We start from the raw sequence: 24,960 nt of genomic DNA on the forward strand, positions 1-24,960 counted from the left end.
TCTGACTAAATGCTACTGAACACAGAAGGTGTTCAGTGATTGTTGTTATGTGCCTTCAAGCCTTTTCTGAATTATGGTGACCCCAAAGCAACCCTATCACAGGGTTTTCTAGGGCTGGGAGTGTGTGGCTAATTCAAGGTCAGGGAATCAAACCCTGATCTCCAGAGTCATAGTCCCCCGCTGGCTATGCTGGCTCTGAACCTGAAATCAGGTTCAGTGAAACTTGATAACAAAGCAACAGACCAATATTTTTCCTTGCTTTAGTCTCATGTTTATTGATTTCTGTTCTGGGTGTTCTGACCAAGCACAACAAAGTCAGAAATTTCAAGTATTCCTTAAAACCCAGCTACTATGTATGCATGAGATTGACAGCCACATCCATAAGATGAAAGCAGCATTTGTGTTCACTCATTACTCACTGCCAGACTGTGAAGAAGCTGTTTCTGATCATTGAACTGGTGAATGTAGCTTTAACATCATGTACGCAGTTGACATAGCTGTCACATTTTATAGAACCATTTGTTGACAAGGCCTTCAGCAAAACTGCCCACTTGCTTTCCAGAAAACACAACTATTGCGAAGAAAAAGACTAGCATTCACAGGAATTTAGGATGCTTCCAGACATGTCTTTCAGTGTGCAATTGCCCTGCCTCCAGAATTTTCCTGGATGTTCAGACAAGGGTGTCTTTTGTTGTTGTTGTTGTTGTTTCCTTTCCCTCTTTTTCTACTGCTTTTTTCTGACCACAGAAAATCTGTTATGGACAAAAAAAAGACCAATCAGCTGCACAATGTTATGGTAACATTAGGAGCTGTCTATTTGGAAGTATCCCAGTACCTTCTTCAAGGAGCTAGAGGTCTTTAAAAATCACTGCAGAAAGCAAAGATTGCTAGAAATAAACAGCACCACACAGGGAAACATGCAAATTGTTGTGCAGTGTCTTCTGCCTTGCAATATTCTTCTTCTAGTGAGATAACAGACTGCATAATCACATATATGTCTCTCTCAATCAAATCTGACAGTTGTTTAATTATTTCTCAGCACCTGTTGGTTTTCTTGAAGATGATGACTCAAATGAGCTGAACAGATGGAAAAGGAGAGAAGAAAAGGGGAGAAAGATAAATTAAACTTGAGGCAAAAATAATTTTTAAGTAGATGAATATTTAGAAGTATCCCACTCCATTCTACCTAGGGAAGATCAATATATACTTGTAGAGCAGTCTTCTCCTAACTGGTAACTTCCAGATATATTGGATCAATTTCCACCAGTCCCAGTGAGCACAGCCAATTGTTATGCTGGTGAGAAGTGATGTAAAGGTTGTCCCTTCCATTTGGAAAGCACCAGTCTAAGAAGAAGGAAATATAATAATAATAATAATAATAATAATAATAATAAAGCTTTATTTATATACCGCTTTTCCGGTGACCAAAGCGGTTTACATCAAAACACAATTACATTCAATTTACAAAATATAAAATCTTCATATATCAATAACACATTAAAATACAACCTTAAAATCTATCAGTCCGTAAGGTAAACTTCTATCAGGAATGATATCTACAAGGAATCAGACGGGTATGCTAGCCTAAATAAATATGTCTTCAAAGCCTTCTTAAAGGCATCCAAAGTAGGGCAGACCCGGATTTCGTCAGGGAGATTGTTCCAGAGGGTCGGTGCTGTTGTCGCAAATGATCTTTTGTGAGTTGTTGTCAATCTCACTCTCGGGCACTCTAACAGATGTTTCCCTGTTGTTCTGAGAGTGCAGGGCGGGTTATGTGGGAGGAGGCGCTCCTTCAAGTAGCTCGGGCCCAAGCCATATAAGGCTTTATAGGTAATAACCAACACTTTGTATTGAGCCCGGAAGCTAATGGGCAGCCAGTGAAGAGATTTTAATACTGGTGTTATGTGGTCTGCCCTAGATGTTCCAGCGACCAACCTGGCTGCAGCATTTTGGACTAACTGAAGCTTCCGAACTTGCTACAAAGGTAGCCCCATGTAGAGCACATTACAGAAATCTAACCGAGAGGTTACCAGTGCATGTACTACTGTTTCATGGCCCTTTTGGTCCAAACAGGGACGCAGCTGGCGTATCAGCCGAAGCTGGTACCAAGCACTCTTGGCCATCGCATCCACCTGTGATGACAATTGTAAGGATGAATCCAAGAGTACTCCCAGACTGCGAACTTTGTCCTTTAGGGGGAGCGTAACCCTGTCCAGGACTGGATGACAAATTTCCCTGTCTGGACTTGGGGTACCTATCACAAGTACCTCTGTTTTCTCTGGATTCAGCCTGAGTTTGTTTTCCCTCATCCAGCCCATTACTGACCCTAGGTAGGCATCCAGAGGAGAGATGCCTTCCTTAGTCACTGTATCAGTCGGAGACATGGAGAGATAGATCTGGGTGTCATCAGCGTACTGATAATGCCGAGCTCCATGCTTCCGGATGATCTCTTCCAGAGGCTTCATGTAAATGTTAAACAGCATGGGGGACAGAATGGCACCTTGAGGGACACCCGATGTAAGCTCTCTTTTACGAGAGCAACTGTCCCCCAGCCTCACCATCTGGAGCTTCCCCGAGAGATAGGTCCAAGAGCTCTAACAGGGTTACGCTACCCCTGTCAGTGGCCAGACAGAGATCATCGACTAAGGCGACCATAGCAGTCTCAACTCTGTATCCCGCCCTGAAGCCAGTTTGAAATGGGTCCAGATAATCGGTTTCCTCCAAGACAGCCTGGAGTTGAAAGACAACCGCCCTCTCGATCACCTTGCCCAAAAATGGTAGCAAAGAAACCGGTCTATAATTGTTTCTCAACAGGGGATCAAGGGAGGGTTTTTTCAAAATTGATTTTACTATAGCCTGCTTTAAGGCAGTTGGGAATATACCCTCCTGAAGACATGCATTGAGAATAAGATGTAACAATGTTTTCATTGCATCTCCGCCCTGGACAATCAACCAAGAGGGGCAAGAGTCGAGAGACCACGTTGTTCTCCTTACACTTCCAAGGAGCTTGTCCACGTCATCGGTACTTACAAACTCAAAACGATCCAGAGTCACTTTCAGTAAACAAAATGAATCCATGAAACAGACACATGTCGAAAAATATCTGACCTTACATTTTTAAGGATTTGTAACAGATTTTGCAGAAGAATGAAACTAAACTTGTGCTTCAGGGTTTTAACTGCTTGAATGTTATCAGGCTAGTAGGTATGGAATGGTTGTTTGTTTGTTGTATTTATATTTTAGCTTTGCTTCAAGAAGTCAAGACAGTGCATGTGCTTCTCCACTGCCTCTTCCATATGATCTTTATAACAACCCAGTAGGATACCCATTCTGGGATATAATCCAACAACTAAATAAAGATACGCTTAAAAATAGGCCAAAGTGGGACCAGATTTAGCTTTTTATGGAAAGCTATTCTGTAATTTTTGTTCAACAACCAAAAAAACCTTCTGTCTTGTCTTTGTCAGCCATGGAGGAATCACATGGAGAACCATAAGAAAATACATTTTAACAGTTTTCATTGCTTTCACAGGTGCTGGCCTTGATGGAGTCGAAGAAATTAAACGACATCCCTTTTTCTCTACTATTGACTGGAATGTAAGTAATTCCCTAAAGACATTTGTTGTATGTTATATCCTTTTGGATATAACACTTTATGGGAGTCTTTGAGTGCACAGGTAATAGTGGGGTTTTAAAGAAGAGGTAACATAGCAGTAGATGGTCTGTTGGTCTTCTGTCATTTTCAGAAGATGAAACAACATAAGTTCTGAACTGAAGTTGAATCTTTGTGCCCTCTAATGATGCTTCTAGCTGCTAAAAAGGAAGCTATCTCTTGTAGCTAGGGAGAGGATTAGAGGAATAAAGTTAGGACAACTCTGCTTTGTTCCGTTCACAATTGTTACAGAGAAGGTCAGCAATGAGCTTAATTTTATTCCTTGACAATGTGCTTCCCAGGTTTTCGTACACCTTTAGTAGCATTCAACATGCATCAGTACTGCAGGACCATAGTATGAATACTGATTCATTTTATTCATAAAAAGAAAAAATCCCCTGGATTTGCTGCTGGGTCCCAAAGTATTCATACTAGAGATGTAAACCTCTAATTATTTCTTTCGTGTGCGTGTGTGTGTGTGTTCCACCTTTCATTATCTCGGGGCAATATACAAATTAAATTGATATAAACAGATTTAAACAATTTAAAACAGTAATATATTGTATAGAGACTAAAAACATGCATTGAGAGGCTAGAGATACACTGTCAGTATGCTAACATATCCAAATGTGTGTCTGAGAGAGGAGGGGAAGAACACATAATCAGAAGAATACAATACAGTATAAACATGGCATGCATATTGATAGTATCGCTGTAAACTCTACCAGTGCCCAACAATTAAGGACTGTACCAGTAGCAACACATAAATGTTGCATGGACATGGACAGAGTTGAACTCAACACACAAGAAGCACAGCAAGTGAGATAGCTGTGCAGATATACTAGCCTATGGTGTTGTCTCTTTAAACCAGCAATTAACATGTTTAGAGGATCCCTGGTTTGATCCCATCTCCCTGTTGTAACTCCCTCCAATCACAACTCTGAAAGAAAGGGCAATAACAATAAGCAAAGGAACTTGGTGCTGAGCTGTGCTTGTCTCCATATTACTCCTTAGATTTTGTGAACAGCTCACGTCTTCAGACTTATCTTCATCATTCCAGAGTACATACAGACCAGGGAAAACACACAGGCTGAACATTCATAGGTGAGACATAGAGAACTAGGTCCTTTGACCCTTTAAGGAAGGTAACTGCAGCTATCTTTGAACTCAAAAGCTATAAGGAGAAAATGATTTTTGCCCAGTTATGCTGCCTGAGAAATATATTCAGCAAAGACATCAATCTAAATTAAAAATAGACATGAGTTATGTGTGCTTATTAACATAGAAATGGAAAAGTGATTCATAGGTCCCAAGTTTCAGCTTTTTTTGGCTTCTACTGACAGTATCACTTTGTCAGTGCAATGGTTCAGAAATGATATTTTAGAAGATAATTCATTCTTATATCTGCTTTTTGGAGTGGATGTGGGGAGTAGCAAGTACAGTATATAGTTCAAGGAAATCATTCCTTCATTACTATGTTCAGCAGTTTCAGGTTGTTGTGCGTCACTGGCTGGAGCCCTGTCTGGAAGATCTCTGTAGATAACTCATTCCTTCACTGACCTATGCAGACTTCAAAAAGGCTGCAAAAATTATTATCCTTTGCAGACATTCAGTAAAGGTATAAATCAATAAAATAAGGAGAAAGAGAATAAAATGGTTCATTGCTGTTTCTATTCTCTCTCTCTCCCCTTCTCCTCCTCCAGTGTACAGATTGGAACGTGTGCACAGGCACATGGTTCTGACTTCATGAGTGATAATGTTGTAGAAATTGAAGGTACAGATTGCATGGTCAGAGTTTTATTTTCCCAAGGCCATATACATGTAGCTCTCAGTGACTGAGTTCCAATCAATGCAAGGACCTTACCACTTTCCCACCCACCAAGGTTCAAGAAGGATATAAACCACCTTACTTAACTGTTGCATTATTGAGCTTGTTGACCAATCAGTAACCCAATTATTGTTTTTGTCATTGTTTTATAGAAACTGTACAGGAAAGAAATCAAACCCCCTTTTAAACCTGCAGTAGGACGGCCAGAGGACACTTTTCATTTTGACCCTGAATTCACGTCACGGACACCAACAGGTATTCATCAAGAAAATAAATCAATCAATAAGGAAAAGGGAAAAAGTGATAGATTCAGCATTATTTTTTGATTCAAAACCCAACAGTCTTCCAGGAACGTAATGCAAAGAAAGCATAAGAACATAAGATGAGCCCTGCTGGATAAGACAAAAAGCCTGTTCTTACCTATGAGCTGAATTCAGTTTTGGAAAGGTCTCAGAGCGTCATTGCATTTCGGCAAGAGTGGTAGGGCAAGATGTGATTCTTACCATATTTTCCACCACGCTTACAGAACACAATTCCATGCCTGTTTGCTCAAGAGAAAGTCCAATTCAATGGCTTCCAGATGTACAAGGCACAGCAGTTCTGTGCACTCCCTTCTGTATTCAGGAGTAAGCCCCTGTACAACAGCTTCCTGAGTTCAATTCAGATTTGTTCCATGCTGCTATTCCCAGCCTTCAAAACAACAACTTTCTAGGCTGCAAACCAGCCTTCTAGTTCCATGCAACACCTTCCTGGACTGAAGACTGAAAGTTTCACATAACATGATGTTACTGTCCTCTATATTAAGAGTTGCCCATCCAGGAAGTACAGAAACAGCTTTATAGCCAAACAAAGATGAAACAGAAAAGGGTATTTGTTATCATACTGAAATGAACGTCATGGTACTTATGTGAGAGTTGCTTCTTGCCAGCATTGACCAGGATATGTGCTGTAGGATAGATATGCACAGTAGCTACTAGGCTTTACTGAAGGAAATGTTGTACTCTCTGGGTGGACACTTTGGCATCTTCTGTTGCCTGTTCCTTGAGTCCTGTCTCATCACCTCTGCAGATTCCCCTGGTGTCCCTCCCAGTGCCAATGCTCATAATCTCTTCAGAGGGTTTAGCTTTGTTGCATCCAGTTTGGTGCAGGAACCTGCACAGCAAGAGCCACACAAGATGACAGTTCATCCAATTGTCCAGGTAAGTGTGGTGAACCTGGGTATATTATTGTTTATGCTCATCTGGCTTCTCCAAACAGTGAGACACACTTGAAGCCTTTGGACAGGTTTGGTTTCTTTTGAAAGTCATTAGAGCTTACAGCATATTAGAATATTTGTTTACAAATGTATACATGCAGACACAGCTTAAATATTCCTATGGACAACCCATATCTGATTCCCAAAGCTACACAGAACTCTTCAAGATGCTTCTTTTGAGTTTGCAACTGCCCTAGACACACCTAAACACTCTAGCTTTCCTGAAATGCATGCAGTCATCTAGACTACATCATCCAGAACTGTGAGGAGAAATTTTTCCCACTGTACCCTTTTCTGATCAGTTTTTCCTATTCAGAACATTCCAAAGGGAACTTGTTTCAAGAAAACATTGTTAACCATTTGCTCGCATAGTAACACATTGTCTGACTATCCCAGGCTATTCATGTTCTTTTGTCAAGTCTAAGGCTCTAGGCAGATATTGATTTAAGACAAGACTGGGAAACTGTGGTAGGTCTGTGAACCAATTTCCTGCCCCTGTAATTTTCTGAGGGCTGCATAGACTGCTACATACTACCCCTGCCTGGTTTTTTCACAAGAATAAAGTAAATTATTTTCAACCATTAGAATGAATAACAACTTCAATGGGAAATGAAAAGGGATGCTTTGTTGGATGCTATCTAGTCCTGAGGCCTATTCACACTACACGATTATAGCACTGTGATTCCACTTTACTGCATGGTTCCATCCTGGGATTTGCAGGCCTGTTACAGACTGCCAAAATAAAGCTGCTTCGGGTCTCTTTGGAGGTATGCTGTTTAAATGATGCATGTATCCTAAGAATCCGGAAGCTGCACCAAAGCTGCACTCCAGTGCTTAGGAATGGAGTGTGGCTTTGGCGTGACCTCCGGACTCTTAGGACCCATGCATCATTTAAATAGCATACCTCCAAAGAGACCCGAAGCAGCTTTATTTTGGCAGTCTGTAACAGGCCGCAGTTTAGGGAGAACTAACCAAACTAAAAACTACAAGCTTCCATAAATGCTATCTGTCTGTCTATCTATCTATTTAAACTTCAGATCCCATTTTTTTTTTCTTAGCACTTGTAGGGTTACATATAAAACACTTCCAATTATTGAACAGTTTCCTAAATAAGAAGCATTTCCATAAATCAGTTGCTTACTTTTCGATCTTAAACTATCATAAAATGTGCAAGAGGTTTTGGCTGAGATTATTTACCCTGAAGCCGATACCCTAAAAACAGTTGTACCATCCCATAAGAAATTGTTATGCCACATAATTATTAAAAAATAGTATTAATTTAAGAATTATTAATGTTATTATTATTAAATTATCCATTTAAGAATTATTAAATTATGCTCATTTTAATTGTTTTTAATGTAAGTTCCCTATGAATATGCCTGGCATGAACATGTCTAATGTCAGCCATGTTTTGGAGAATGGACACTGCAGTATGTTAAATACTGCTCCTTCCCTCTTTTTTTGCCAGAATCAGCTATTTTTACACCACACCATGCCTCTCCTCTCTTAACACGACCCTCACAAGAAATAGTCAGCAACAAAACATATGTTAGCCATGACACCTAATACTAGAAGTTTGTACTGGAGAATGATCTTTATCTCAATGGCAGAACACATACGTTACACAAAGAAAGTACCTGGTTCAGTTCTTGGCATCTCCAGACATGGTTGGAAAAGACCTCTGCCTGAAACCTTGAAAAACTCCTTTCAATCAATGAAAAGTGGCAACATGGAGCTAAATGAAGCAATACACTGTATAAGACAGCTTTCTGTGTTTCTAAGCTTGGTCACTTCCAGGAAAAAAAATGAAATATTATAATGGAACACTTGTATTCTAATATAAAATAAGAAAATAGCAGAACATTTTAAAATGAATATTGGTAAGTTTTTATTTTCAAGATGGTGTAATATTACTTACAGACTAATTTCAGCTATACAGTACACCCGCATCATACGCGGCTTTCAGCATACGCTGAAAGCCGCGCAGAGAGGAAGGGGTGGCCCATCCCATAGGTACTAATGGGGCATGTGCCCATGGCACGTGCATGCTGCCGCGCCATCACACCACCACACGCACAAGCCCCATTCATTTAAATGGGGCTCAAGCATATATGGAATTTGCTTTATGCGGGGGAGTCTGGAACGGATCCCCACGTAAAGCAAGGGCACACTGTATTTAGTTACAAGATGTCCACCCTGAGTTCAGTAATGTTAATCTTAACAAAATCTGCAAATGATTGTAGGCTTAATTGGATCAAAGTAACCAGACATCTGATTAATAAAACTATATAAGGAGTCATCTTTCATTCAAGAGAGTCTTCTGATGGACACTGCCATGAGGCCTGCCTTCTTATTGCCGTTATTTTGTTTTCCTCTGTAGCAGTTACATGGGAACAATATTCACTTTACAGATGGATACGAAATCAAGGAGGATATTGGTGTTGGCTCATATTCTGTATGCAAGAGGTGTGTACATAAGTCTACAGAAGCAGAGTTTGCAGTAAAGGTATGAAATCTCTGTGTCTTATCATCTGGTGGTAACCTGACAAGCTCAGTTGGTGCAGGATTTTAGTGGTTTGATGCAGAAAAAAATTGGTTTGATCAAGAAAAATATTCAGGGTGCAAGAAGTATGAAGATACCTATTTTAAACAACCAAGCATGTACACATTTTGAGCTTATACAGTACTTTATTCCTCAAAGAAACTTTATCTGATGACTATTAGTAGGATCATCAGCAAGCCAAGAAATAATGATTCTATAGTAGTTTGCAAAGGGGAGTCAGCATGATGTGGTGATTTGAGAGCTGGACTGCCACTCTGGAAATCAAAGTTCAATTCCTCACTCGGCCATGGAAGCCCACTGGGTGACTTTGGGTCAGTCACACACTCTCAGCCCCAGAAAACCCTGTGATAGACTCACCTTAAGGCCACCATAAATCGGAAACAATTTGAAGGCACACAAGTATTGCAAGACATAGCCATGTTAGTCTGTGTCAGCATACAAAAGTATATTGTACCATCTTTGAGAATGACTACGAGAAAGAAGTTCGTAACATAAGCTTTCATAGCCTCAGTATACTGCATGAGATGAACTAGACTGAGTCTAGAAAAACTTATGTCACAAAATTGATTCCCACAGGTATAGATAAGCAAACTTCAAACAGGTAAATACTGGTTTTTTTGTGGTCACTGTGAATCATTGCATTTCTTTCATTCATGAGTTTATATTATTATTTTAATGGGTCTTGTGTTTCTACCTTATTTTGTTAGTATAAAGTAGCAATTTGCTGAACATGAAAAGGCTCTTTTGAAATATATTGTGGAAATGTGAAATCCAAGGCTTTCATGGCTGGCATCCATAGTTTATGGGTTTTTCAGGCTATGTGGCTGTGTTCTGGGGATAAATTTTTCCAGAACACAGCCACATAGCCTGAAAAACCCACAAAAACTATATTGTGAAAAGCCACATTAATTGGTGTTGGGTTGCATGCTGTCTTTCCTATATATTTCACGTGACTAGTATTATTAAGGTTTAAAATGTAAATCTGCCAGTGAAGAATCTTACTGTGGAACAAGCTTCTTAAACAAAATTAATATTTCTGAATTTTACATAGAATTGTTCCCAATTGTGAAGATTCTTCTCAGTCTAGGATTCTTCTCATCAGTGTTTCTCAGCAATTGAAAATGTTTTTTTCAACCATTTTTGAATATTTTAAAATATTCTTTCAAAGCCTAGTACAAAGTACCATTTCCCTTATCATACACAGCTTTTGAAAGTCCCCTTTGTTTCATAAGCTATGTTTGCCACAAGGCAAGAGGAGAATGGTGGGGGGCAATATGGAAGTTGTAGCATACAGTCGCAGAGAGTACCAGGTTGGGAAAAGCTGTTATTTGGATACAAACTCAAAAGAGGCATGAAATACCATTGGTATGGCGTCTACATTTAATATTTTTTTACTTCTGGTTAGCTGATCATCCAGTGTTCAGCTTTTGTTTTGTTTTGTTTTGCTTTTTGAGTATACATTGATTAGTAAAGCTTTGCAACGTTAGAAATATGTAGATGATCTCACATTAATCAAATAAAACTTGGGTGTATTTTGACTTAAGGCTATCCATCTTTGGCTTTGTTGTGTGGATAACCTGTCATCAGAATCTGAATAGTGCATGCAGAGTAGGGCATTAACACTGCATGATGAAGAGCAACAAAAATAGTTAATTAATAAGAAACAGAAACAGCAAGTATTTCGAATATATATTTTAAAAAAGCATCAGTTTAATGCTAGTAAACTATTATGTTGAAAAAATTGGCATTGCTTGGTAATGGTTGTTGAGATAGCTTTTTCAGTATGTACAGGTACAACACTTGCTATTCTTCTTTCTAAGTATTATTTGCCTTATGCTTCATTACAGGAAGCTAATCAGGTTGAAATTTATAATGAAGCAAAGAAAATTCTGAGTTGTTTTTTAAAGCAGGCTCTCTAGCATAATATTACAGTGCAGCATCACCTTCTTTTCCGGGTCCTTTCACACTACAGAGTTATAGCCCTTTGAGCCCTATTTAACTGCTGTGGTTCCATCCTGTGGTATCTTGGGTTTTTAGTTTAGGGAGAGGTATTAAGCATTCTCAGCCAGAGAACTCTAGTGCTGCAACCAACTACAAGATCAACAATTCCATACATGCAGCCATGGCAGTTAAAGTGGAATCATAGCACTAAAGTTGTGTCGTGTGAAAGGGTCCTTTGTAAGTAAAGAACATCTTCAACATTAGGAGCAGAAGCGGAAAACTGAGAATTGTAAAATTTAAGATCATAGAATCATAGAGTTGGAAGATAAAGAATGAATGAAAGCAAGCCTTCTCCACCAAAAGAGCTCCTCGACGTTTCTTCTTTTTTTATCCTTTACCCTATACCACCACATGATTCTTGATTGAGAGAATGGTTTGGGCACTTGGACTCCATCTAGTCTGTTCCATATATGCAGACAATGGGTTGTAGTCTGTATGGATTCTCTCTTACAGCTGCCTGGTACTAGTTTACCCTGTCTCTTTTTAAAAGAATCACAGAATCATAAGAGTTAGAAGAGACTACAATGACAATCCTGCCCAATCCCCTGCCATGCAGGAAATCACAATCAAAGCATCCCTGACAGATGGCCATCCAGCCTCTGTTTAAAAGATCTCCAAAGGCAGAGACTCCATCACATTCTGAGGGAGTGTGTTCCACTGTCGAACAGCTCTTACTGTCAGGAGGTTTCTCTTAATGTTTAGGTGGAATCTCTTTTCTTGTAGCTTGTTCCATGTTCTAGCCTCTGGAGCAACAGAAAACATAGTCTTTTTAAGAGCTAGAAGCCAGTCTTCCTCTTCACCATCCTCATCTGTTCCTTCATGTCTCTTGCCATGCATGAGAGTATTTTGTTGTCAGTTTCCCATGAATGGAGAGTGGCATAAGTTACATGTGTAGCTCAAAACAGAGAAACAAATGTTACCATCTGCTACCACACTTTTCTGTGAGCACATTCTTATTTCTTCCCTCCTCACTGAATTTGAATCCATCTGTCACTTCATGTTCTGAATTGCTTTCACCACTAGTGAGCAACAGCCATTGTTCAGCATCTGAAATACTGAATATGTTACCAGCATGCAGGGCTTTTTTGAAAGTAATGAGAAATCATTTTATATTATTTTTTTTGTGGGTTTTTCGGGCTTTGGTTCAGTTTGCGGGTGACCAGGACATCCAAGAATCTGAACAACATCCACCTGAACATCCAATTCACAATGGAAAAGGAAAAGAAAGGAACATTGCCATTCTTGAACAACCTGGTCATCTGCAAAATGAATCAACGTTTGGGCAACACAGTATACAGAAAACCTACACACAAAGACCGATACCAACACAAGAACTCCAACCATCACCCAGAACAAAAAAAAGCACAGTAAAAACATTGGTAGACTGGGCAAAAAAGATCTATGAACCCTATCTCTTGGAAGATGAATTGAATCAACTAGACTGGATTCTACAGGCCAATGATTACTCCAGCTCAGACATCAGAACGTCTGCCAGACCCAGAAAAATCCATAGGAGTAAAGATAAACAACCACCCAAAGGGAAAGTATTTTTACAATGCATCAAAGGAGTCACAGACAGCATAGGGAAAGTAGTGTGGAAACATAACCTCCAAATGATTTACAAACCAACTTAAGAAAATCTAGCAAATGCTGTGCTCAGTGAAGGATAGAAGAGGCCATCTCACAGATGCAAGAGTTTACTGCATACCATGCAGCTGTGGACAAGTCTACATAAGGACCAGCAAACACAGGATTTGAACACAGTTTGAACACTGGCAAACTGGGTCAGCCAATAAAATCAGCAGTAGCAGAACATGTTATAAACCACCCTGGGCATAAAATGCTATTTGAAAACACTGAAATTCTTGACCATGCCAACAACTATCAGGTCAGGATGCACAGGGAAGCCATTGAAATCCACAAACACATGGACAGTTTCAACAGGAAAGAAGAAACCCTTAAAGCTGGGCTGCCAGTCCTGATAAACAGCAAAATCAAGACCCAGCAAATTGCAAATGAAAACCACCCAGGATCAGGGGTTTTCCCAGCAGACAATGGATCACTAATTAAATAGACACAAATCCTGGTCGCATATCCTCCGACCCTGAGGCATTGCCATTCAACAACAGACCAACACAGTAATTAACATGTACATCACTTCCTCTCAACCAGGGTTCACACAGTGTGTATATATACATATATAAACACACACACATATACATATATACCCCACCCTCTTCTATGGAAGCATTCTCTGAAAATGCCAGCCACAGATGCTGGTGAAACGTCAGGAATAAACTCTTCCAAAAGATGGCCACATAGCCTTAAAAAACCAACAAAAACTATGGATGATGACTGTAAAAGCCTTCAACTTCACATTTTATATTAGTTTGGGGGAGGGGGATTCTTTCTTTCTTTCTTTTTTTAGTCTACAGCTTTCAGAAATGTCAGCATGGCCAGTGGAGCTGAAGTAGCTGATTCCTAGTGTCTGTTTGCACAGCTTACAAAGGACCAGCATGGGATTGTTATGTCCTGCAAGCAGTGCCTCTGGGTATTAGTGTACTTCCACGCCTGGGCAATACAATGGAAATGACATCTTGGTGGTTGTTATGCCTTCAAGACACGTCCAACTTATGGCAACCCCTCTCACAGGATTTTCTTGACAAGATTTACTCAGAGGGAGTTACTGTTGCCTTCCTCTAAGGCTGAGAGAATGTGACCAGCCCAAGGTCATCCAGTGGGTTTCAGTGGCTGATCCAGGAACTGAACCTGAGTTTCCTGGAGTCCTACCTAGTGCAATGCTCAAACCATTCCAACAGGGGTGGGCAACTTTGAGAGACCTTAGAAGGCCATACACACCACATGCTCCACCCAAAAGCAAACTATTTTTGTTCCCAAATACCCTCGAACACCTTTGGGGGAGTAGTCTCACCATGTTTTGCCCCACATCATTTTAGTCTGAAGAGAGGGTTCTGAACAACAGGAAATGACCAGACATTACTTCCTGCTCACTTTATTTATTTGTTTATGAGAGCTTTATTTTGACCATTTCTCAACTACAGGAAGCTGGCTCAAAGCCCATCCCACACATTAGATAAAATAATTATATGTGCTAAAGGAAGGAGGAGGAATGTTTATTATTACAAGTTTATGAGAAGGAAAATGCCCTTGAAAAAAGAACTGTGTTTCTAAAATACACTGGAATACACTGGGTGCAATAAAAGAATCAGGCACTTTGAGAAATATTACTCTCTGGAGGATCTCCAAATAAGTGGCCTGAGCCTTTGTAACATAACATAAATAGTACAGAAATGTAAAAGCAACTGCTGGAAATCAACAAGTTAAGCAAAAAGGGGCTTCTAAGAGAAGGGGCATCTATCAAAGCAAAACATGGATTCTGTCTAATTCTAGAATATCTTCAAATGTTCTCACCCTTGAGAAAGTGTGTCTTAACACCCCATCAAGCTGTCAACCCCCACGAGATTTTTTGCCCCTATGCAAGAGTGAAATGACAGTGCTTTTCTTGTCAACAGTAAAAATAGCAAAAGAGAAAATTGCATTTTACATGAAAATGACCTTTTTTGTGAAAAACATTTTGTATATTTTGTGTAAAATATAATGTTTTCTACAAAGCTCTTACTTTTTTAATTGGATTTTTAAAATGTAATTACAAAGTCAGAGAAAGAGAGAGAGAGAGAATCTATATGTTACAACATGATATCATTATGTAGATTATTATAAATTAGCTATATTTTTAAAAATAATTCCTTGAAGCTGATGCTTATAAAATATACATTCATACATAGCTAAATCAGTAAGATTTTCTGACCACTGAATTATAAACGTTTTTCTTTCCATCCCAGGAGTATAAGGCTTTTATCCACTATAAAAGAATGCAACATCCAAACATACTAATCATCAGTTCAATTCCACACTGCAGGGACAAAAAAGACCTCATAATATTTTTATATTAAGTCCTGAAATGCAAAAAGTGATTGAAAATGCGTACAAATTCTCATTATTTTGCCTTGTGGGGAGAAAACATTCATAGTTTTCACTGTCATATGTGAGGATGAAATAAATGAATCTGAGAGCCTATTGGGTTCCTCCACTGATGAAACTATACAGGTAGAACCAAAGACAGCAGTGGCAAGCATGGCAAGATGTGAAAGGCCACAGGCACAATAGCAAAAAAAAGGAAAGACAATAAAATCGGCAATTGTGGCCACAGGAGGAGGAGACTGCCAGTTCTTTTATTTCAAAATGCTTGGTTTCTGGATGGGGGCATGGAGGTCCTTGGAACTAAAGGCACTTTGGGAGTAGTGTTTTAGACAATTGCATATACAACCAGACAGGCTGTTGTCTACAGCATAGCCCTTGAAGCCATCATCACTGCTGCTGGCTCTTGCCCTCCCTATATAGGCAGTCTAATTTAGCCATTAGAAATGTAATTGATAGTAAACAGGCCAAGAGGAGGAGAAAGTGCTAGTTCCAGCTTCTTCCTTGTCACACTTCTCAAATGGATACTCTAATGAATCAGAACAAGTGAGTGTCCACTACATCTGATGTCTCTGTGCATTGAGTATCCAGGTTTTGAACCTCTCTTCACATGCTCACTGTCAGTTACATTTTTAATGCCTAAGGAGGGGTTTAGTTTCTTCGACTCAACTTTTTGAACTACTGTACATGCTCATTTCATTCCAATTTTGTATAAGTTTGGAGAGAGATTTACATGAAAATTAGCATCCCTCCTCATATGCACTTCTTCCATTATATGCATTTGTTAATGCATTTCTCACAACATATACAATTTAGTGTATATTTCTCTTAATATGTGCATTTTGTGCACACTTTCCCTGAATGTGAACATTTTGTGACCAAAGAACTGCATCAAACCATTTGAAGAACTGCAGAGAGGGACAGACAACTTTTTTTTATTCGCTTGGAATCAAAACAGATGTGCAAAAGAGGTCAGCCCTGAAATGCAAATCAAGCATATTTATCTCCTGTTCCTGTTATTTGTACTTTAAAGAGACATATTTACACACAGAAGGAAGAATGTTGCATTTGTCTGTTAATTTTCCTTTCTTGCAAATGGTGTACTCCCTTGAACAGTGTCACAGATGGAAGGCCCACAAATTCTATGATCTTATCAATTCTTGGCCCACCTGTTACATTACTCATAGAAAGAGATCACTCATATTAGCTGAACAAATTATTTATAATTGTTTGTTTTACTGGTTGAATTTGATTCAAAAGAATCAGAGATCCTTCCCAGTCCTGTTAATCCAACAACTCAGATCTACTGTTATACAAATGATGTACAGTGGACCCTCGGTATCTGCTGGGATTTAGTTCCAGGACCCTCTGTAGATACCAAAATCTGTGGATGTTCAAGTCCCATTAAATGGCATAGTAAAATTGTGTCCCTTATATAAAATGGCAAAATGAAGGTTCACTTTTTGAAATTTAAACATTTTTGAATCCATGGATACAGACTGTGTGGATACAGAGAGCCGACTGTACTGTATTTCTTAAACTCTTCAGTCTGTACTTTTTATATCATCATTTCATGTTTCCCAGCAACTGTGGGAAATGATCATTGTTCCTTTATCAGGTGACAAGGAAAAGGAAATTGACCTGAGCTGGCAATAATATTTTGTTTTCAATTCTTGGTCTCACTCCTGAAATATCTGGAATAATATTAAGGAAAGTGCTTTTGTGCATGTGCCAGAACTTGTTCTGCTACCACTGAGTACCCACAGTTGACTTTCCCTCACACACAGACACTTCCATTCTAGGATTATAGCAGGCAAGGACCCCCAACTCAGAAAGTATGGCTTCAGCCTGGTTTGCGTTTGCCTTCCCTGTTTGGAGAATTTCTGTACCTGCTGTGTGACATTCTGACAGATCTCAGAATAAGAAAAGAGGCCATTTAGCCTCTCTTCATAAAAGTGATTTTTATTACATTGCATGAGATCCTAGTTGAATTAAATTGGTCCACCTGGTGGGTAGGTTAATGACAGAGTTCATGTACAAATACTATTGCTTGCTAAACAGCGGTATCTTGCTGCAGTAAACAGCACATTAATGTACTGTACTGTAAAGTACAGTACATTAGCAACATTCATTTATGTTGTGAATACTGAGTCAATAAATAGTTTGAATAACTAAGAATCTATTATTTGTGTATTATTTCTTTGATTTATATGCTGCCTTTCTCCTGGTTTGGGATGCAAGGTGGCTTACAAAACTAAAACAAGCAACAAAACAAAACCACAAAATAAACATAAACAAACAAAAAGCCCTGGTAATAAAAAGTTAAATTACGATTAAACAAATTGCAACTTTAAACGATCTTCAATTTTAAAATGTAACAATGAAGTTAAAAATGTAGCACACATGTCCCATAAAAAGGCTACCTGCAACCAATTAATCATTAAATGCCTGTTTGAATACAAAGGTCTTTACCCGTCAGCAAAGGAGAATAGAAAGGGGGCCAGCCTAGCCTCATGTGGAAGGGAATTCCACAGTCTGAGAGCAGTCAGTGAGAAGGCTTTCTCCTATGTCCTTATCTGATGGGCCTGTGATTGTCACAGAACCAAGAGAAAAGCCTCCCATGAAGATCTTAAGACTCTGGCAGGTTTACATAGGGAGATACAGTTTTTCAGATAGTCTGGACCTAAGCTGTATAGGGATTTATAGATCATACCCAGCACTTTGAATAGTGTCTGGGAAAGATACAATATCCAGTAAAACTGTCTAAAAAGCCAATTATAGGCTCCCTGTAACTGGCCCCAGTAAGTGTTCTGGCCCCCGCCTTTTTGCCCACTGAAATTTCCAAACAGTTTCCAAAGGCAGCCCCAAATAGAGTATATTATAGTAGTCCAGACAGAATGCAATCAAAGCATATGTCACTGTAGCCAGATCTCACTTCTCAAGGGAAAGGGGAAGCTGACACATTAGTCTTAACAAAATGTATTGCTTGCAAAAGTCATGGCCCACTTTTATTGAAAACTGTGCCACTTAAAAAAAAGAAGAAGAATCTCTTTCTTTCTTTCTTTCTTTCTTTCTTTCTTTCTTAAAGAACTGGTAGCAATTTTATGGAAGATTCAGCCATGGGGTGGATGAATCACTTAAACTAATCAAATCTAATAGTGCAAAAAAGTCCCTTCAAGACATTTGCAATACCTCTCCTTCAAGACATGTTAAAAGAATTATGCCACATTCCTGTAATCATTCAGTTCAAGTGACATCTAGGGTGGAGATGAGAATCACAAAATGAAGCCAAATTGAGACTTAAAGAAGACTTATTTTTAGAAGACACATTACAGTGGAAACTCACCTATTTCCCAAAAGCAAAGATGGCCAATATTCTCATTCAGTACTGCCTTCATTTTGGAGATAAATTAATTTACAGATTAAACTGTCAGTTTAAAATTCCTGCATTACATGGCTGTTAACACTTTTTTCCTCCTGGTAAGTCATATTTGTCCCACTGTTATTAATGAATCTGCTCTATCTTTCAGTGTTACTCAAAAAGGAAATGATTAATAGAAATGGCTAGTTGATTTGTCCTCTCTCATGTGTCTAACTATAGGTGATATCTTTTGTCATGGTGGCGTTCAGTGGCATGTTACTATCCCAACATGCATTCCAGAAACATTGGTCAAGATAGAACTCTGTTGGGTGTTCTTTTTCTTAATTGCTGTTTATTAGGCATTTCTCTTAAACACTTCATTGCTCAGCAACTGCCTGATACATCTCACCTGTGCCTTTGAAGCTTGTGGGTTTAGGCTGAATTTCCATTTGGATTCTGTCAGCCCATAACTTCCTACTTAGTGGTTTTATTTGTGTGTGTTTTTCCTGCTAGATAATTGATAAGATCAAACGAGACCCCTCTGAAGAAATTGAGATTCTTCTAAGATATGGACAGCACCCAAACATCATAACTCTCAAAGATGTAAGTGGCCTCCCATCTGTGCATGTATCCCAATTACCAAACTAATCTACAGGAAAGTAAGAGATATTTGTTATGGAAAATAGTAAAAAAAACAACAACACTGCAGTTACCTTTCATGAATCTTTGTCGCTTTTTTATAGTTGACTTAATTGTATTCCAAAGTGGTTTGGGAATCATAAATTACTAAATTACTCTAAACTATCTACCTCCCTTCAGGCAGGGCACCCTTCTCCATGGGCATTCAGTGGCTGTAGAGGATGGGGGAAGGATGAGGGGAAGTCAGGCATCAGCTGTCTCTGTACAGAAGGAAAAAGGTATCCTCTTGGACTTCCCAGGGGTCTTTAAATATAATCCATCAGTAGCCTATTAATATCCTGCAGGACTAAAGTACAATGGGCCCTTGTTATCCACTGGCGTTTGGTTCCAGGTAACAAAATCTGTGGATGCTCAAGTCTTATTAAATAATATGGCATAGCAAAATGGTGTCCCTTGTGGCAAAATCAAGGTTTGCTATTTGGAATTTATACTTTTTTAAAAAAATATTTTCAAGCCATGGATGCTTGAATCTGTGGATAAAACATCCATGGATAAGGATGACCGATTGTACTAGGTTTCTAAGATGTCTAAAGAGGAAACAATTGACTTCATCAATGGAAAGCACATAATAAACCACATATTGTGGAGATGGCCTCTGTCGTATGCTAGAATAATACACTGTCTCACAAATCCCCTCAGATCATGTGGGGACCTATGAATCTATCACCTGTGGGTTTCTCTTCACATATAGGTCTATGATGATGGAAAATATGTGTACCTTGTGATGGAGCTCATGCGAGGAGGAGAACTCCTAGACCGAATTCTTCGACAGAAATGCTTCTCAGAACGAGAGGCTAGTGCTGTCCTTTGCACTATTACCAAGACAGTAGACTATTTACATTCCCAGGGAGTAAGTGTCATTTTCTCTGTATCCAACTAGCTTCCTATATATTTTATCATAAAAATAATGACTAATGGGGAGCACTGCCCAAAGTAACAAAATTCATGTGAACTTAAAATTAATTTCCTTTTGAAATGAGATGTCCAGAATATTTGAAGGAATGACACCAGATGGTGCAGTTGCACTAATCTTCCATACCAAACACTGGGTTCTTACAGCCTTCTAGCTGCAGTGTCAGCCAACATACTGACACATTATATGGCTTACTAGAACCACAAAATCCTGCTTTGAATTCTTCCTAATCATCATTTTCATTCTTTAATTTTTCATTAAGGAAAATATGAAAAACTTGGTGAATATTTTCTCCTGGAAATTCTTAATATTTCAAAAGGGTTAGATACAAATGTTTTTTAAAAATGAATCATTTCCTTTGGCATATGATTAAAATGCACCCTTATTTCCATTATTGCTTAGAAAATGTCATTGATTGTCAAAATATGGCACTAATATCCAAAAGAAACCTCTAACCATTACTGATAAATCTCAAAAATTTCCAGATGAACATTTGGGATTCACCAGTATACCACCTTTATAGAATAATGGTGGTAACTTTTTTTTCAGGTTGTTCACCGAGATCTGAAGCCTAGTAATATTCTGTACATGGATGAATCTGGGAACCCAGACTCCATCAGGATCTGTGATTTTGGATTTGCCAAACAACTGAGAGCTGAGAATGGCCTACTAATGACACCATGTTACACAGCCAATTTTGTAGCACCTGAGGTATGTAAAAAGGGGAAGAATCCAGCAATTGTAACATATCTCAACTTTAGTGGGTGGCTGGGGACACAGCAGAATAATCATTTGCATTCTTGATTAAAAGAAAGAGAGGCAGGCAAGCTAACTGGCTATGTATGTAGCCCACCACAGAAGAGGCCAAGCAAGCATTCTCTAACAGGTTAAAAAGAAATGATAGAAGAAGACTATAAAAAAAATAGGAGCAGGGAGTTCTGCTGAATATCTAATTCCATCCCAGGAAATATCCAGTACAGCGCGCCTGCGTCATACGCGGGCACGCTTTATGCGGACTTGAGCTTACATGCTCAAGCCTTGGGGCAGAAGGGGCGGCACGTCCCATTCAATTGAATGGGCGTGCACGCCCGTTGCGCCCCGTGCGCCGCCGCCGTGCACGAGCCCCATTGTTTCCAATGGGGCTTGAGCATAGGTGGAATTCACCTTACGCGGAGGGATCCGGAATGGATCCCCGCGTAAGGAGAGGGCCAACTGTACAGTAGTAACACATGACATTCCCACAGCTGCTTCCCACATAGCAGTCACAACAGCAATAGAAAGATGATTGGTAAATTATAAATTGTATTTATTTATTTAGTCCATTTATACCATGTTGATTTGGGACTCATGCCAGGAGATAAGTGGGATGTAAAATGAATGAATGATGTGTTTCTCTTATCTGAAATCCTTGGGACAAGAAGTGTTTTGGATTTCAGATTTTTTTCAGATCTTGTAATATTTGCATATGCATAATCAGATATCTTGGAAATGGGACCCAAGTCTAAACATTAAATTGATTTATTTTTCAAATACACCACATACACATACCCTGAGGCTAATTTCATAAAGGATATTTTTCATCATTTTGTGCATGAAACAAAGTTTGTGTACATTGAACCATCAGAAAGCAAAGGTATCACTATCTCAGCCACCCATGTAGACAATTTTGGGTTTTGGAGTATTTCAAATTTCAGAATTCTGGATAAAGGAAAGTCAACCTGTACGGCATTTTCTCAGCACTGAGAAAATGCAATAATTTCCACTATTCTAACAAAAAAGGAAAAAAAATATTTTGTACTCTTCTATTCACTCAAATATATCTATATCTTCCTTTCCCAGCATATGATCAAAGCATCTTACAACAGCAAAATAAAACAAAATGACAATAATGGGAAATTAAATCATCCGTCAAACCAAGTCACTGTAGAATGACATCCTAGGTTTGCTGAAAAACAAAAAAGTAGAATAATCTATAGTACAAAAGTTAGCCTTAGGACTTTACTGGAATCTGAAGGTCTATAGGGGTTCAGCCCAGGCTGTATTCCTTATTACTGTTAATGGCAAAAAGAAAGAACAACTTATAGTTCTCTTTTTTTTTACTCTTCACAGTAATATGGAATAAAGCCTAGGCTGGGCCCCTCTGGATCTTCAGATCCCAGTAAAGTCCTAAGGTTAACTCTGATCTGTAGATCATTTAAAGCAGTGCTTCTCAATTATTTTCTGTCATGCCCCCCCCAAGGAAGAAGAAAACATTTCGCACCCCCCGCGCGACTGTAAATAGTATCATTTGTCTATAAAATTGTTATAAGTACACCTCTGCATAACATACCTTTACGGAGCCTCGCGCCCCCTCTGGGGGGCCCGCCCCACTATTTGAGAAGTACTGATTTAAAGAAACATATTTCCTTATATCTATATAACTATTGTCCAGCTCTTGAGAGATCTGGTGGATACAATCAGAAGAATTTCACAGATCTTATTGACAATTTTGCTAGTGAAATATTCCACCTTGGGGATTGGGGGGGGGGGATAACTCTTTTTAAAATTCTGGCCATTATTAGTAATTCGGGATATGTGAGATGAGGAAATACCCTGCCATCTAGTGGGGACAATTACAAGCATGAAAATAAGATGCATATCACAAAGACCTGAACTCCTATCAGTATGCAAATTTAATCCTTTATCACTCCCAATTTCATCAAAGCCTAGATGAAATGCATTTGTGTTTTTAGGGAATTGTGGGCAAAACTTCTGGTAGCTAGGAAGCATATACTTTCGAATGGCTAAAATTATTTTTTGACTCTGTAGAAGGAAGATTTTACATGCTGTGTATTCATCAAACGGGCAACTACATGCTGTTTTTTATTTACAATCTCACTGAGTCTCATTAGGTAATGGCCCCTGAAATTACATGGTCTGAAGACTCCTGCAGGCATTTCCATGCTATTAACAAAAACCAAGGCATACCACTGTTTCCATTGTTTCAAAATCCACTTGTAGCCTGAAATAGAGTCACATCATTACTTTGCCAAAGGACCACCACAACCAGTTTTTGAAAAACAGACTTTAAAAATCAATAGTTACAGTATAATCATCCCTTTATCTATTGTTATATATTCCAAAACCTTATTTTCTATGGGGGGGAAAATACAAGAATGGATTCTCTAGCAACCTGTAGCCAAAGAAGACATTCTTGGTGTGATGTTACGGGCTCATTGTGTGCATATTGTTTTATGTAGAAATAAAGAGCTAAATCTGTTTTTAGTTCCCAACTGGAAAAGACCCACTGAATGAATTAAACTTACATAAATGTTGATTTACTAGGTTGAGCTACCTTATTCAGTTAGCATACACTAGTTGAGACTAACAATTGGATTTAGCTCAATAGATCATTAAGATAATATCAGTCTTAGGCTTTAGTAGATTTCTAAGAAGATAACATGTTCTACAACAAGGCTGGTGGGTGGGGATGGTTTGCAGCTTCATAATGCTCCTTGGCCCTTTTGTGGGCCCCATAATTGCCAGATCCTCCCCCCCCCCCCATCCCCTTCCTTGTTGTTATTATCTTCACATTAACACCAGTTTATGGTGACCCTATTGTAAGGTTTCCTGGACTAGATTTATTGAGAACTGATTTGCCATTACCTTCCTGTGAATCTGAGAGAGTGTGATTTAGCCAAATAGTATGGGAGTGTTCTTGGTGGTATAAATTGAATCCTGACGGGTAATTAAACTCTGTTCATTTGGTTCTATCAAACACTAAGATCTCATAAAGTAGAAAAAGTCTTGTGACACTTTAAGGAATAACACATTTATTACAGTATAGAATGAGGTCTTAAGGGAACGCCTCTCCCTGTACTCTCAGAACATCAGGGAAGAACTTATTGAATTATTCAAAAACTAGGTTAACAACAACTTCCCATCAGGCATTTACTGCCGCAGCCCCCAAACTATGGAACAGTTTACCGGAAGAGATCCATCTTACTACCAACTTGGATTGCTTTTAAAAGGCACTTAAGACGCATCTCTTCCAGCAGGCCTACCCACCTGATCTCTTATGAGCAACTTTAGAAAGACCCCCATTTCCGATTATTAATAAGATTGTAAACAGATGATGAACCATTCATTTTAGCAATTTGTAATAACTGTTGTGATTTTATTGATTATATTTGTAAATTGTATTGTCTATTTTATTATGATGTAATCCCGCCTCGATCTGTAGGGAGAGGCAGAAATATAAATTATTGTTGTTGTTGTTGTTGTTGTAGCACCTTGGAGACTAATTGAAAGAAAGAAGTTGTTAGCATGAGTTTTTATAGACCTGAGCCTAATTCCTCAAACGTATTACAGTTTAAGCTTTCATTTATGGCAGCCACCTTCTTCATATGCATCCATGATAGAGTATGTTACAATACATATATTTGTCCAGGCACTCTTCATTGTTTTGCTGCAACAGATTATGATAGCTAAGACCCCTTTGTCTTAGAAAAAGAGAACTTGTTACAGTACAAGATAGTTCATGCCTGTTAACTCATCATGTACATTGACTGAAAATGTTCCTATCAAACAGTTTAAGAAAATATGTTGAAGCAAATGTGAACGAAACTACTATCAAAAAATGTATTTTTAAATATTTACCAGTCCCAAAGAGGAGCAGGAGATAATCATTTTCTTTCTTTCTTTCTTTGT

General features: G+C 38.8%; 1 protein-coding gene and 1 long non-coding RNA gene across 5 annotated transcripts in view; one reads left to right on the forward strand and one right to left on the reverse strand.

Annotated features, from left to right (window-relative positions):
• The window catches only part of RPS6KA2 (ribosomal protein S6 kinase A2), a 272,415-nt gene that overhangs the window by 233,411 nt on the left and 14,044 nt on the right, over positions 1–24,960 (forward strand). For all 4 annotated transcript variants that reach the window (XM_042480351.1, XM_042480370.1, XM_042480360.1 and 1 more), the window contains 7 exons: positions 3,533–3,597; positions 5,633–5,735; positions 6,549–6,679; positions 9,116–9,241; positions 19,173–19,262; positions 20,050–20,208; positions 20,821–20,982. In XM_042480351.1, the coding sequence (XP_042336285.1) occupies positions 3,533–3,597; positions 5,633–5,735; positions 6,549–6,679; positions 9,116–9,241; positions 19,173–19,262; positions 20,050–20,208; positions 20,821–20,982 (836 nt within the window). The remainder of the gene's footprint in view (positions 1–3,532; positions 3,598–5,632; positions 5,736–6,548; positions 6,680–9,115; positions 9,242–19,172; positions 19,263–20,049; positions 20,209–20,820; positions 20,983–24,960) is intronic.
• On the reverse strand, positions 260–24,960 carry LOC121937298. The gene is made up of 3 exons (XR_006105098.1): positions 24,910–24,960; positions 1,187–1,344; positions 260–1,077 (listed from the first exon to the last, which is right to left on the reverse strand). It is a non-coding gene; the product is annotated as an uncharacterized LOC121937298 (long non-coding RNA).

Source organism: Sceloporus undulatus, chromosome 1 (assembly GCF_019175285.1).
Source record: "Sceloporus undulatus isolate JIND9_A2432 ecotype Alabama chromosome 1, SceUnd_v1.1, whole genome shotgun sequence".
Taxonomy (NCBI): Eukaryota; Metazoa; Chordata; class Lepidosauria; order Squamata; family Phrynosomatidae; genus Sceloporus; species Sceloporus undulatus.